General features: G+C 47.1%; 1 protein-coding gene and 1 non-coding gene across 2 annotated transcripts in view; both read left to right on the top strand.

The window, feature by feature from the left end:
* The window catches only part of SPG11 (SPG11 vesicle trafficking associated, spatacsin), a 72,699-nt gene extending 59,228 nt beyond the window's left edge, over positions 1-13,471 (top strand). Inside the window, exons 31-40 of the mRNA XM_065940718.1 lie at positions 3,686-3,825; positions 4,543-4,741; positions 5,389-5,526; positions 8,072-8,205; positions 8,926-9,033; positions 10,740-10,908; positions 11,362-11,450; positions 11,587-11,742; positions 12,403-12,554; positions 13,075-13,471. Of these exons, the coding sequence (XP_065796790.1) occupies positions 3,686-3,825; positions 4,543-4,741; positions 5,389-5,526; positions 8,072-8,205; positions 8,926-9,033; positions 10,740-10,908; positions 11,362-11,450; positions 11,587-11,742; positions 12,403-12,554; positions 13,075-13,252 (1,463 nt within the window). The 3' untranslated portion in view covers positions 13,253-13,471. The remainder of the gene's footprint in view (positions 1-3,685; positions 3,826-4,542; positions 4,742-5,388; positions 5,527-8,071; positions 8,206-8,925; positions 9,034-10,739; positions 10,909-11,361; positions 11,451-11,586; positions 11,743-12,402; positions 12,555-13,074) is intronic.
* On the top strand, positions 10,034-10,138 carry LOC136172751 (U6 spliceosomal RNA). Its single transcript, XR_010664097.1, has one exon. It is a non-coding gene; the product is annotated as a U6 spliceosomal RNA (small nuclear RNA).
* Positions 13,472-13,580: the final 109 nt, after the last annotated feature.

Below are 13,580 nucleotides of genomic sequence, written 5' to 3'. Positions count from 1 at the left end.
TACATTTATATGCATGAAGAATATTGATCTGTACTCTTCTTTTTTATACTCTCTTTGGTTTTTGCATCAGAGTAATGCCAGTTTCATGAGTTGGAAAGTTTCCCTCCTCTTCTGTTTTCTGGAAAACGTTGTATGGAATTGGTGTTATTTCTTCAAATGTTCAATAGAATTTAGCAGTAAAACCATCTAAACCTGGAGATTTTTGTTTTGGAAGATTTTAAACTACAAATTTAATTTATTTCGTAGTTATATGACTAATCAGGTTATTGTTGTTGTTTTTCTTAATCTTGGGTGGGTTTTGGTAGTTTGTATTTTTTGAGGAAACCTCCTTTTCTTGGCTTTGGGTTATTTTAAGTTTTTAGTCTTCCATTTTAATTTGGGATTTTGACTATATAGCTTTGCATAGTTGTTGTTTTTTTTTTAATTGGTTGCTTTAAGTGTTGCATTAAACATTTGTCACTTTTCACAGTCTACTGAAAACCATGTTTTCTCACCTCAGCTGAAGGGTGGAAACCTTGTGGGTCCTCTCCCTTTATGTCCAAGTCGCCTTATTATTTAACGCCTACATACATTGAACATTTCATCAAACAGTGCTAAATTTTTTGTTTTCAACTGAAAAATATGTTTTAACAAACTTGAGAGTAGTTTATTATCAGTGTATTTACTCAGATATTTAGTCTTGTTTTAATCTTTTCGCCATGCCGTGTGGCGTATGGGAGCTTAGTTTCCTGACCAAGGTGAGCTCGTGCCCTTCTGCGTTGGAAGCAGAGTCTTAACTGCTGGACTGCCAGAGAAGCTCAGATATTTGCAGTTTCTGTTGCTCCTCCTTCATTCCTGATGTTCCAAGTTTCCTTCTAGTCCCTTTTCCATCTGTTCGAGGACTTCCTTTGGTGATCTGTTAGAGTTGTCTGTTAGAAGCAGATTGTTTCAGTTTTTTTACTGCATCAGTTTTTTGTTCATCTGAGAATGTCTCTATTACACCTTCAATTCCTGCAGGCTGATTTTTTGCTTATATAGATGATATAGAACATTTATTCCTTTCTTTCCACACTTAAAAATGTTCCGCCACTTCCTTTTGACCCGCATGGTATTTGATGAATAATCTGCAGTCATTTGAATTGTTGTTCCCCTGTAGATAATGCATTTTTCTCTTGTTGCTCTCAAGATTTTTTTTTTTTTTCCTGTCTTTTCAGCAGTTTGATTTTTGGCCAGGGGGTGGTGCGGGTTATGCTGTTTGAGCTTCCTTAAGCATGTGGGTTTATCCAATTTAGGTAGTTTTCAGACATCATTTTTTAAAAATATTTTTTCGGCACCATACTCATACTGCTCTCCTCCTGGGACTCCAGTGACACGAATCTTAGAATGTTTGTTCTTGTCTCAAAAGTCCCCGAGGCTTTGTTCAGATTTTTTCAATTCTTCTTTCTCTGTTCATCTACCTTCATTTACGCTGACTCTGGCATTTCTATTCTGTTAGTTTTCATTTCTGTGATTTTTAAATTTCAGTTGTAAAATTTCCTTTTTATTCCTTATACCTCTTGTTTCTTTGCTAAGACTTTGTTTTTCTGTTTATCTTGTGAGCATTCGTAACTGCTTGTTGGAATATTTGTAGTAGCTGTTTCAAAGTCTCTTTCAGATAATTTCAGCAGTTACGTCGTCTTAGTGCTGAGTTTCAGCATTTCTTTTCTTACATGAGTTGAGCTTGTCCTGTATTTTTGTATGCTGAGTAATTTTGCATTGTATCTTGGATATTTTGAGTAGTATGTTATGAGATGTTGGGTCTTGTTTAAATCCTATGAAGAATGTTGATACATGTTTAGCAGACAGTTGACCTGGTTAGGTTCAGACTACAAGTGCCAGCCCACTTTCTGTGGGCTGTGGTTCCAGCATCCACTTTCTGTTTCTCTGTGGTGCTATTCAGGCCCATCCTGTGCCCAGTGTAAGGCCTGGGTGGTGGTCTGTCTGTTGATTCATTCCTCAGAGTCTTTGATTGTTGGTCAGGACCAGATCCATAATGCAGAGCCCAGGAATGGATGAGCCCTAATGTTTATGAACAGCTTCATTGTGTTGAACGAATCTCTCTCCCGGGCACTTTCTGAAGGTTGCCTGAGGCTTCCCTTTTGCGTCTTCTGGCCAAAGCTGGAGTTACCAGTTACCCCACTCTGTTATACACTTTCCTGACTGCCTGCATCTTGGGCCAGCTGACAGGATAATGCAAAAAGGAGCAGGGATTCACTCTGCCTGCTTAGGACCAGAGCACCTCTGTTTTGAAAAGAAGGTCCCTCTCTGAATTTTGGCTCTTGCCAGCTGCCGCTGCAGCCTGGCCCACCACAGCTGAGGGATTGCTTAAGAGCAGAGACAGAGGTAATGGCTCCTGGGAGTTCCCTTTCCGCTCCTTGAGCCAGTTCTAGCGGGTGTCTCCTGAAGGGCTCCTTCTCTCTCTGAGTCGCAGTGATGGGTTCTGGGTTTCAGGCGGCACTGCATTCAGTCTGGAGGTTACTAGCAGGGAGACACTGGCAGTGCAGGTTATCTTCAACCCACCTGCTACTGTTTATTTTTCAGAGTCTTCATAGAGCGCTCCATGCCCTGGGTCTAGGTTTTATGTTGAGTTCAGTGGGGGAGACCTAGAAATGGAAACCCTAATGAAGGATTTTAAGCAGGGGAATAACATGGTCTGAGTTGCTTTTTATTTTTTTTGTGTTTAAAGTGTATTTTTAAAAAAGTAATATCTTAAATGCAAAAGTATTATGTTCTTAATGTAACAAATCACACAATACAGAAATGCATAAAGTAGAAAAGTAAAAGTTATTCACCTGTTCAACACCCCCACTAGCTTCCCCAGAGTAGCGCCTTGTACTTGCCTGGTGTGCGTTGTTTTCTGACTGTGGGCTTGCACGCGTGCGTGGACACGCGTGCTGTCAGTACAGAGGGATGAGCCTCGTTCTTCTAGCGGCTGCAGAGTCCTACATGCATGTATATGATTTTTTTAACAATGATTCACTGATCCACACTTAAAATTTTTCAGTTTTATTTTTGCTATTAGGAACAGTGTCATGTAAATATTCTTTCCTACTTTTTTCCCTTAATAGGAAACCCTTTATCAAATTGAAGTTTTATTGTAGGGTAAGAGCTTTTTTTTTTTTTTTAAAAGAGAAACCAGGAATGGCTTTTACTTTTACCATGCCTTTAAGATATCTCTCCAGATGATCCTTGATTTTTGTGACCTGTATTTTATGATGCAAAGGACACCAGGTTTGCGAGGCTGAGCTGGGGGAGCAGGGAAGGGGCAGCCGGAGACAGGAACAGCCTCTCAGATGCAGAGGGTGAAGGCTGAACCTCAGGCGGTGACTACAGAGATGTTCTGAGATACGGTCAGGTGGACCTGTGACTTGATATAAGGGGAAATTGGGAGGGAATGTGTGCAGGGGAGAGTTTGGCAGGTGTCTTTGATGGTCTCTAGTGTGTGTGTTAGGTGGCTTAGAGTCGTTTTCAGCCTATGAGACCTTCAAAGTATCCTGGGCTGGGATTTCCTGGAAGAAGGCAATGACAGAAGTGTAAGTGGGGTGTGAGCCCTGTTAGAAGCAGCCCCAGACCCAGGGCAGCGAAGGAAGCTGTGACCAGAGAGGCAGAGTCACAGGGGCCGAGGAGCAGCCTTGAAGGCCCCCCGCAGACCTGTGTTTGCTTCCAGTTTCCAGTCTGGACAGTCAGTCGTTTGTGATGCCGCCCCTCATGGATGAAATGGTGACGAACCTGGAAACTCTGACAAGCAGGTGCCTCCACGGGAAGAACTACTGCCGGCAGGTCCTCTGCCTCTACGAGCTCGCCAAGGTGCACGCCAGCGCGGCCTCCACGGGGAGCTGCTTTGGGGGCGGGCCGGGGCGGGGGGTTGGGACGTTGCCCAGTCAGCCCGTCAGTGATGACCGTTACCTGGGAGGAGAGCTCTTGTCGGTGTGCTGGCCCCTGTAAACCCACCCCCCTGAACCATAAAGGGGAGCTCGCCACGTGGAGCAGAGCCAAAAATTTCAAATTTTAAAATAAACTTGAATGTAAAGACAGGAGCCAAAGCAGCCAGCAATTGTTTTGGCTTTGTGCGGATTGAGGGAGAAAAAGATTTGATTCTAAATGTAGTGGAAGAGTGCGAGAGAAAGCTAGCCGAGCGCTGAAAGCCCTACCTTGGACAAAGCGCAGAGACGGCTTTGGAAATTAAGGGTTTCCTGCTGCCATGGGAACAATAAAGAAGGACTCTGCCTTTTATTTAGATTTCATGACATTTGAAAAGCTCAGTGTTGGGTGAGAGAGGGTAAGTCCCCTCTGATGATTTCTGAAGACAAACCTTTCTCTTGCTTGGATTCAGCTCATTGGCAAAGTGATAGAAGGGACTCGAAAAACGGGTTTGCTTCTCGTAAGCTCCCTGCTCAGGGTGAGGGATCTTGAAGCTCAGAAAACGATGGCGTTTGTCCACGTCAGATTTCGGGAAGGGTGGTGTTCTGCTGGCTTTTGCCTGGCTCCTAATGACAGCGTGGATTGGCTCTGCCTTCCTCTCAGGAGTTGGGCTGTTCCTACGCAGACGTCGCTGCCCAGGATGCTGAGGCCCTGCTCCGGGCTGTCTTGGCCTCTCAGCGGCCTGATCGATGCAGGCGAGCTCAAGCCTTCATCAGCACCCAGGGCCTCAGGCCAGACACAGTGGCTGAACTTGTGGCTGAAGAGGTGACCCGGGAGCTGCTGACGCCATCGGAGGGAACAGGTGCCCTGCTGTCAGGCCCCCCTGGCCTTTCAGACCACACTCTCCAGCTCCCCGCATTATGAATTGGATTTATGCTCATGTACATCTTGCATGCTGTCCTTGCGAGGTGCCAGGTTGCACCTGAAAGAGAACACACTGCATTTATTATTTCTTTTAAAAATATTTATTTACCTGTTTATTTTTGGCCGTGTTGGGTCTTCATTTCTAGTTGCGGAGCACGAGGTCTCCGCTCTAGCTGGGGAGCACGGGCTTGCCTTGGTGGTGGCTTTTCTCTCGTGGCGGCGCGTGGGCTCCGCGGGGGGAGCACGTGGACTCTCGCTGGGATGCCCACGCTGGCTTAGTCGCCCCTGGCGCGCGGGGTCTGCCAGGACCAGGGAGGCCCTGCATTAATTCTCCTGCTGTTGCTTTTAGTTTATTGCTTCGGGGCTATGTTTAGAGTGACAGTGCCTCTCCCTGAGCTGATGACCCCTGGTGTCCCGCGCGAGGGCATCTCACCCGCGGCACTGGAGGACAGCCGCCCGGGGAGCCCCCTCGGCATGACCTCCTGGGCCCAGGCCCGCACAGTGGCCTCCTGCCCTGGGGCTCCTGTCCTCCTCTGGCCTCTCTCACGGTAAAACGAGCACCTTTCTCCACATCTTTCTCTACAGGACACAAGCAGGTGCTTACCCCGGCAGAGGAAAGCCAGACATTTCTTCAGCTGACCGCTCTGTGTCAAGACCGCACCTTGGTGGGCATGAAGTTGTTGGAGAAGATTTCCTCTGTTCCCCACGGGGAGCTGTCTTGCAGTAAGTTGTCAGCCGTCTTCCTAACGTGTTTTGGGCCCGAGCAGGTCACTGAGAAGTCTTCTGTTTGGATCTTTGTTCCTCCTCTGGATCCCTCCTCCTCCACGATTGTTTATAAGTTCTTAGTAGAAAGCCATAAGTTCATTTAAGAAAAATTAGAAAATATATATGGAAATGCAGCCCAAAATTTAAAATCATACCAAAAAGTAACCTTTTCTCATTTGGTATATTTAGCTTATTTTATTCGTACATTACCCTGCAAAGTAGCTATCATTGTCCCCATTTTAGAAGAAGGAAACTGAAGCTTTAGATAAGTTGATTAATCTATAACTTATTATGTGACATAGCTGGCATTTGAACACTGTCTGTGTGATTTCAAAGCCTGCTCACTTTCACAGTGGTGTTGTGCTCCTTCAGTAGGGTATGTCCCTCCCATCTGTTTCCGTGCAAGTCCATAGATTGTAAAATGGCATTGTACTGTGGATACTACTTATAATTATGAATGTGCTGTCATTAATATCTTTCCATGACACTGACTGTTCTACATAATTTTTAACGGTTACACAGCATTTCTCTTACATGTAATTTTAAAAGGTATACCCTATTACAGGACCTGCAGATTGCTTATAGTAGCTTCTGGTACTTTAAACCCTGTGACAGACATGCTGACAGGCAGTCTGTGTGCACATCCATGATTACTTCTGTAAGAAAAATTCCTGATTCAGGAGTATGCCCGTTTTTAAAGCTTTCAGTTGAGTCGCTTAGTTGTGTCCGACTCTTTGTGACCCCATGGACTGCAACACACCAGGCCTCCCTGTCCATCACAAACTCCCGGAAGTTTACTCAAACTCATGCCCATCGAGTCGGTGATGCCATCCAACCATCTCATCCTCTGTCGTCCCCTTTTCCTCTTGCCCTCAATCTTACCCAGCATCAGGGTCTTTTCCAATGAGTCAACTCTTCGCCTGAGGTAGCCAAAGTACTGGAGTTTCAGCTTCAGCATCAGTCCTTCCAATGAACACCCAGGACTGATCTTCTTTAGGATGGATTGGTTGGATCTCCTTGCAGTCCAAGGGACTCTCAAGAGTCTTCTCCAACACCACAGTTCAAAAGCATCAATTCTTTGGCACTCAGCTTTCTTTATAGTCTAACTCTCAGATCCATACATGACCACTGGAAAAACCATAGCCTTGACCAGATGGACCTTTGTTGGCAAAGTAATGTCTATACACATACATATACATATATATATATATGTAAAATATATATATTGCCAAATTTACTTCAGAAAAGAAAAATGCACTGCTCCCTCATAAGCAGTGTGTGAGGATATCATTTCCTGGGACGCACTGAAAGGGAAAGTGGTCGTCACTCAGTCACGTTCGACAGTTGACCACCCCATGGACTGTGGTCCACCAGGCTCCTCTGTCCACAGGATTCTCCAGGCAAGAACACTGGAGTGGGTTGCCACTCCTCCAGGGGATCTTCCCAATCCGGGAATGGAACCTGTCTCTCCTGTATCTTAGGCAGATTCTTTACGTTTGAGCCACCAGGGAATGTTTATACTCTGCAAATCTGATAGATGCAAAAAAAGGCATCTTACTGATGTTTAGTGAGCAAGTGAGATTTTAAGAGGTTAAACAGTTTTATTTTTAAAATAACCTTCTGGGAATTCCCTGGCGGACCAGTGAATTTGCTTTCCCTGCTGTAGGCACAGCTTCAGTCAAGGAACGAAGATCCTACAAGCCGTACGGCATAGCCAAAACACAAGTACAAATTCTGCATCTCCTGTCAGTCCAGTTCAGGAATATCTGCTGAGCACTGACTGTGTGCCAGTTACTCTAAAAACCAGGACTGTGGTGGGCAAGTTAAACAGCGGTCCTGGAGCTCACAGACCAGGGGCGTCAGGAAGGGTTTGGAGAGGAAACGTGCACGCCAGGGCCTGGAGGACTGGAGTAAGCAGGTCTGGGGAGGCCCCGGCTACACGGGGCCCGTGCACACCTGGCAGAGTGTGCGTCAAGGCTGGGAACCCCTCTTCTGGCTTCCAGCACCACAGATTCTTTTCTCTTTCCCTTTTAATTGTGTTCGTAGTGACTGTGTGTAGTAGTTTTAAATTTGTGTCATCAAATTAAAAGTCCATAGAAGGACCAAGCATCAGATAGCACTTGATTAGGCCCTGACGCTCCACTGAGCTGCAGAGAATGCCCTCAGACTCACTTTGGCAGGAACTCCATCAGTCTGTGTGCAGGACGTTTCTCCATCTTTGGGAAGCTAGGGTTCTTTGTTCTCACTGTTCTCGCCTTTTAGAAGCACTGTCACTGTATGTGGACTGTCTTTGAGGAGAGTTAACCAACCCTGTGCTGTCACTGAGAGAAAAACTGACTTCGTCAAGGGGCTGTCCCAGAGCTAAACTGGTGCGGCCAGGGGTCTCAGGACTGGGGAGAGAGCCTTCTCCAGAAGGCCCCATCACCCTCCAGCCAAGCGCAGAGCGAGATACTGGGTAGCCAGAGTGGACAGTCTTGTCTTAACACGTGCCCACCCCACCCAGCCACAGAGCTGCTGATCCTGGCTCATCACTGCTTCACGCTGACATGCCACATGGAGGGCATCATCCGCGTCCTGCAGGCCGCCAGGCTGCTCACCGACAACCACTTGGCCCCCAGTGAGGAGTACGGGCTGGTGGTAAGTCACCCCTGACCCTTGCCCCCATCCTGAGACCACCTTTGACAGGCAGGTGGGCTGGAGGCTGTCTCAGAGCTGATGTCCCTTAGGGGGTCTGCCCGTCTCGATACTGCTACCTACTTGGTAGCTGGCTGGGCAGCTCAACCCTCTGCTCCAGGTTTTGGTTTCTGTCAGAATCCAAAACAGCACCAAAGGGACAGAAATCAGAGAGGATCCCTGCCATGCTCCAGGCGGTCACACCCATTCACCCAGGTGGTTAGCTTTTCCAGAGGGCTAAGACAGCAGTCATTTCCCCTGCAAAACAAGGTTCAGACCCGCCTCTTGTGTGTGAACTGAAAGGAGCTGACCACTCAAGCTTCCTGAACTGCTGCAAATTCTGTAGGCTTGAAACTGACCCACGTGGCTGAGCAAGCCGTTGGGTGCTGTAATCAGCAGTGTGGGGAGGATGGCCTTCAGCACGTGGTAGTCATGTTTAGACAGCAGAGGAGGGGACAGCCAGTGAGAAGCATTTCTGAATTCTCCAGGGAAGGCCCCTGTTGAGTGCATGGGATCAGGAGGGAGGAAGACAGGCAGAGGAGGAAAGGAGTGAAGCATGGCCGCCTGGCCATCAACCCTGCTTCCTGCTGGAGCCTGGTATTCGAAAGCAGCCAAACTCTTGAGGAGGTGGTCTGGCTCAGAGAACTCCAAGCAATGCTGATGCAAGCTGCCCTCTCTTTGCAGGTGCGTCTCCTCACTGGCATCGGAAGGTACAATGAGATGACGTACATATTTGATTTGCTGCATAAAAAGCACTACTTTGAAGTGCTCATGAGGAAGAAGCTGGACCCTGTAGGTGTACCCTGTTTTTGAGCTGCTGTTCTAGTGACACTCGGGAGTCTCAGGTTTTCTCAGGAATAATCCCAATCAGGATATGGAGGGCGGGAAACTAAGGACCTCCCTCAGACATACACCGAAACCAGGAGCTTAAGGTTCCAGAGCTGCAGCCAGGTCACAGGTGTGCTGATAGATGCTGAATAATGAACAAGTCTCCTCACTTACTGTCCCAAGGCCTGCTTTGGCAGGGGCAAGACCCCTCACCTCCCTGGATTGACCTGCTTGGGCCCTTAAGAGTGGAGAGTTTTCACGGGACCATGAAAAAGTGTTACTAAGCTGTTCAGATGTGGGTGCCAAGCTCTGGGCTAGAAAGCCGTGGAGCTGCTTACGATGACCAGAAAGGAGGCTGGGAAGCAAAGCCCTGACTCGCCAGCCTTTGGCCTCTGGGTTTCTTGTCTGTCCTTAGACAAGCTGTGTGTCTGAGGCATGTGTGTGACACCAGGCATGCACTCTGAGAGCCTGTTTCCAAGCCTTTCATTGGCTTCATTGTTTCTACCCGTTTCGCCTCCCTATGGGACCTTGCTGGGGGTGCAGTGGTTTAGGACAGTGCTTCCAATACAGGGGGCGCGGGTTTGATCCCTGATTAGGGAACTAAGATCCCGCATGCTATGTGGCAGGGCCAAAAACATTAATTAAAACTAATTAAAACCTAGGTGCACTTTTGTTATCTGAGAACTCGGGCTAGCCGAGCAGGATTAAGAGACATACTTTTCTATATGTTGTGCAGGTAGGAAGTACCCTGCTTTTCTCAGTTAACAGGAAGCATTAAGAGAAGCAGAAAAACTCTCCTCAGTGTTGGGCCGGTTTCAGGACAAACCAGTCCAGTTATAAGGAAAGGAGCAAGGGATACCTTCAGGACTTTTAAAATTGTTTTTGAGGCATTTTTGTTTCTGCATTGAAGCATTCTTTTAATAACTTTGTTTCCAATTACGAAAGTAATACATATTTAAGACATTTGCTTACTTCAGTAGCACATATACTAAAAACTAGAATGGTACAGAGATTAACATGGCCCCTGCACAAGGATGACACAGAAATTTGTGAAGTATTCCACATTAAAAACAAAAACAACACTTGGGAAACAACATGGAAAAAGCCTTTTGTGTCTAGCTGCTGTAGAGAGCTGCTAGCAGTTTGGTACAGGCCCTTTCTTTGCACATGTTCCCACAAGCATGTAAACATGAATGTCTACATACATGTATACATTTTTACATTTTTTACTAAACTTGTGTCATGCTGTGCAAATAGGAAATAGCCTGCATTTCTCACTTTTCAAGTCAACATTGGTTTTGATGGCTACATTAGCCTTTTTTCTGGCCATCTGGATTGTTTCTAATTGTTTGCTATCAGATAGCCTTGTTATATCCATCTTAGCACTTTCCTCTGCTTACTTCTTGAGGGACAGAATTTAGAGTGGAATTGTGAAGACTCATGCATTTATGCACATTGTTAAGGCTTTTCCTCTGACAGGTCTTACCATTCACACTCCCAGCCAGCGGAGAGGATGTGCCTGTATAGCATAAACATCTGTTTTCATTTGTGCCTCTCTTTTCCTTTCCCTTGGGAGTTTTTGAGGAACTTTCAGAATCAAAGGACTAGGTCAGTCCTGCCTGCTCTTTAGTGCCTGGTTGAGACCTTGGTATCCCTTTTTTTCTGGGCAGAGTGGCACCCTGAAGACAGCCCTGCTGGACTACATCAAGCGCTGCCGCCCTGGGGACAGCGAGAAGCACAACATGATCGCGCTGTGTTTCAGCATGTGCCGGGAGATCGGGGAAAACCACGAGGCAGCTGCCTGCATCCAGCTGAAACTGATCGAGTCTCAGCCCTGGGGTATGCAGAGGTCACGGCAGCACCGCCGGGGTAGTGCTGCTGGCCAGGGAAGGGTCTCAGGGCTAAGAACGGCAAGAAACCAGGAGATTAACACCCACCTCGGCTTCTTGACGTTCATCCAGTGGGTCCCAGAAGGGCGGAAACGGGGTTGGAACCCTCTACCCCTCTTGGAGCCTGTACGTCCAGAGGTGTCATCTGTCAGGAACCAGTGTGTGCTGAGGCTGTGGACGCCTGCCAGGATGTCTCAGAGGAGTGAACTAGATGGGGCAGTGAATCCCACTCTGGTGTGGAGAGGGAGTGAGCGAGCGTATCTCACTTCACCCGAGTGAGACACGCCCGCCTCCCTGTGGACGCGAGCTGGGCGGTGTCTCTAGCCCACCCTGCTGCTGAGTGGGGAGAGAGTAGCCCCCTCTGGGAGCCAGACGCACCCACATTTGCTCTATTCCCCTACAGAGGACAGCCTCAAGGACGGGCAGCAGCTGAAGCAGCTGCTGCTGAAGGCCCTGACTCTGATGCTGGACGCAGCAGAGAGTTACGCCAAGGTAACCGTGAGTCTTACTCCAGACTGGCCTTGCGGCTTGGTGTTGCAGGAGGAATAATTTTGTTCCGTTGCTGGAGGGGTCGTAGGGGAGATGTCCCAAGTCTTCATCGGTGCCTGCCTCCACCCTCACCCCTCAGGACTCTTGCGTGCGCCAGGCCCTGCACTGCCACCGGCTCACCAAGCTGATAACGCTGCAGATTCACTTTCTGAACACTGGCCAGAACACGATGCTCATCAACCTGAGCCGCCACAGGCTGCCGGACTGTATCGCGGCCCTGCCTCGGTTCTACCAGGTGAGCGTCAAGACCCACCAGCACCGCCAGCCTCGTCTCTCCTGGTGTCCCTGTCGTAGAGCCCAGAGGCTGAGCGGCTTCCCGAAAGGTCTCAGCTCAGCCAGCTCCCCTGACTCCGCTGTCTGATCCATCCAGCTGCCTTTCCACAGTGGTACTTCTCACCAGCATGTTGTCTGGGCAGAGGCTGGAGACCAGCGAGACAGCACACTGTTCCTTTCTCCATGCTGTTAAGCCTCTGCACTTCAGCAGCTGAGGTTCAGGGTAACATCCCTGCTCGTGGTCCCGTGAGCACCTCTGAGCCCAGCGTTTCCAGAATGTGTGCACTTCTGGGCGTGCATAGAAAGCCAGGGCTTCGGGGAGGTCGGTTCCAGCCCTTTAACACGGAGGGATAGTTATCAGGGAATCGGCCCTTTCACTGAACAGAGCTGAGTGAGAGAGAAAAATCTTCAGCAGTTCTTTTAATCCAGTGTTAAGATTAGAAACACTGAAGGAAGGTATTTGGGGTGTCAGGGGAAGGGTAATACTAAACTTTTCACCAACCCTGATAGACCGCCTTTAACATCATCGGTGACGGTCACACTCGGGGAGCGTGCACAGCGTCGAGCTGTTTTCTAGACTCATTGCCTCTAATGGTGTCCTTCTTCCCTCCATCCTTTTAAGGCTTCTATTGTGGCAGAGGCCTATGACTTTGTTCCTGACTGGGCTGAAATTCTGTATCAACAAGTGATTCTTAAAGGAGACTTTAATTACTTGGAAGAATTTAAGCAGCAAAGGTTATTAAGACCCAGTATATTTGAAGAGATTTCAATAAAGTAAGTATTAAAATGCCTCTGCTTTAGTATCAGGCATGAGTAAGAATTTTATAGCTAAGTATAGGTATAACATGTCTAACCCCTTGGCTTGAGATAGCAAAGAGATGTCAAGAATATCCAGAAGGATAAGATCTTTTAACAGATTTATGCATAAGAGCTTTTAACAGATTTATGCAGAGGAATGAGCATAGTTTGCTTACGATGCTCTGTACCTAAAATGGGAGGAGAGCTACTCAGCTGGCCTGAGGTGGCAAAAACACTAAACATCGGAATATCCCTTTGGGGCAGGAAGTTAAGGCCAGCATTAAGATACTCATTTTTAATGAAATTTCACTAATTTTTAATGAAATTTCATTGTTATCAAGCATTGATAGTGAGGGCTATACTAGTACCCTAACGCTAGTCTGATTTCCTAGACTCAAGCACCTTCTTCTCTTATAGACAGTAGTAAGTATCAGAGCTGATAGCCCTTGCCCAAGATACAGTATCTTAACCTGTGCATTCTTGCTTCTCTGATTAGATGTAAACATCATCAGCCTACAGACTTTGTTCTGAAAAACCTGAAGAAGTTACTCACTTATTGTGAAGACATCTACTTGTATTACAAGCTGGCATACGAACACAAGCTTGATGTTGTCAATGTGCTTCTGAAGGACCCTCAGACCGGCTGCTGTCTAAAGGACATGCTGGCAGGTTAGGATGGATTCAGATGACACGGGAGGATGGTTACTGCCAAGAATTCTTAAGTGCCTGTTTTCTTGTACTGAAATGAGGTACTTACAGATGTTTGTGGTCAGCCTAGAGAGAAATGCAGTGGGGATCTTTGATGTCTGATTGTAAAACACCAGGACTGACCATACCAGTCCTTTGTGAATAGTGGGTAAAAGGATGAGAAATTTTCACAAGGAAATTCCTTTTCGAAAATGATTATATGCATCTCTATCATTTTTTTCTATATACCAATATCTATATATTGGTATTAAGGTCAAAAGTTCCATCTTCCTCAGGATAGTTTTACTTTAGGAG

Source organism: Muntiacus reevesi, chromosome 7, assembly GCF_963930625.1.
Source record: "Muntiacus reevesi chromosome 7, mMunRee1.1, whole genome shotgun sequence".
NCBI classification, from domain to species: Eukaryota; Metazoa; Chordata; class Mammalia; order Artiodactyla; family Cervidae; genus Muntiacus; species Muntiacus reevesi.
Note: the sequence above shows the minus strand (reverse complement) of the source record. Positions and strands in the feature narration are given on the sequence as shown.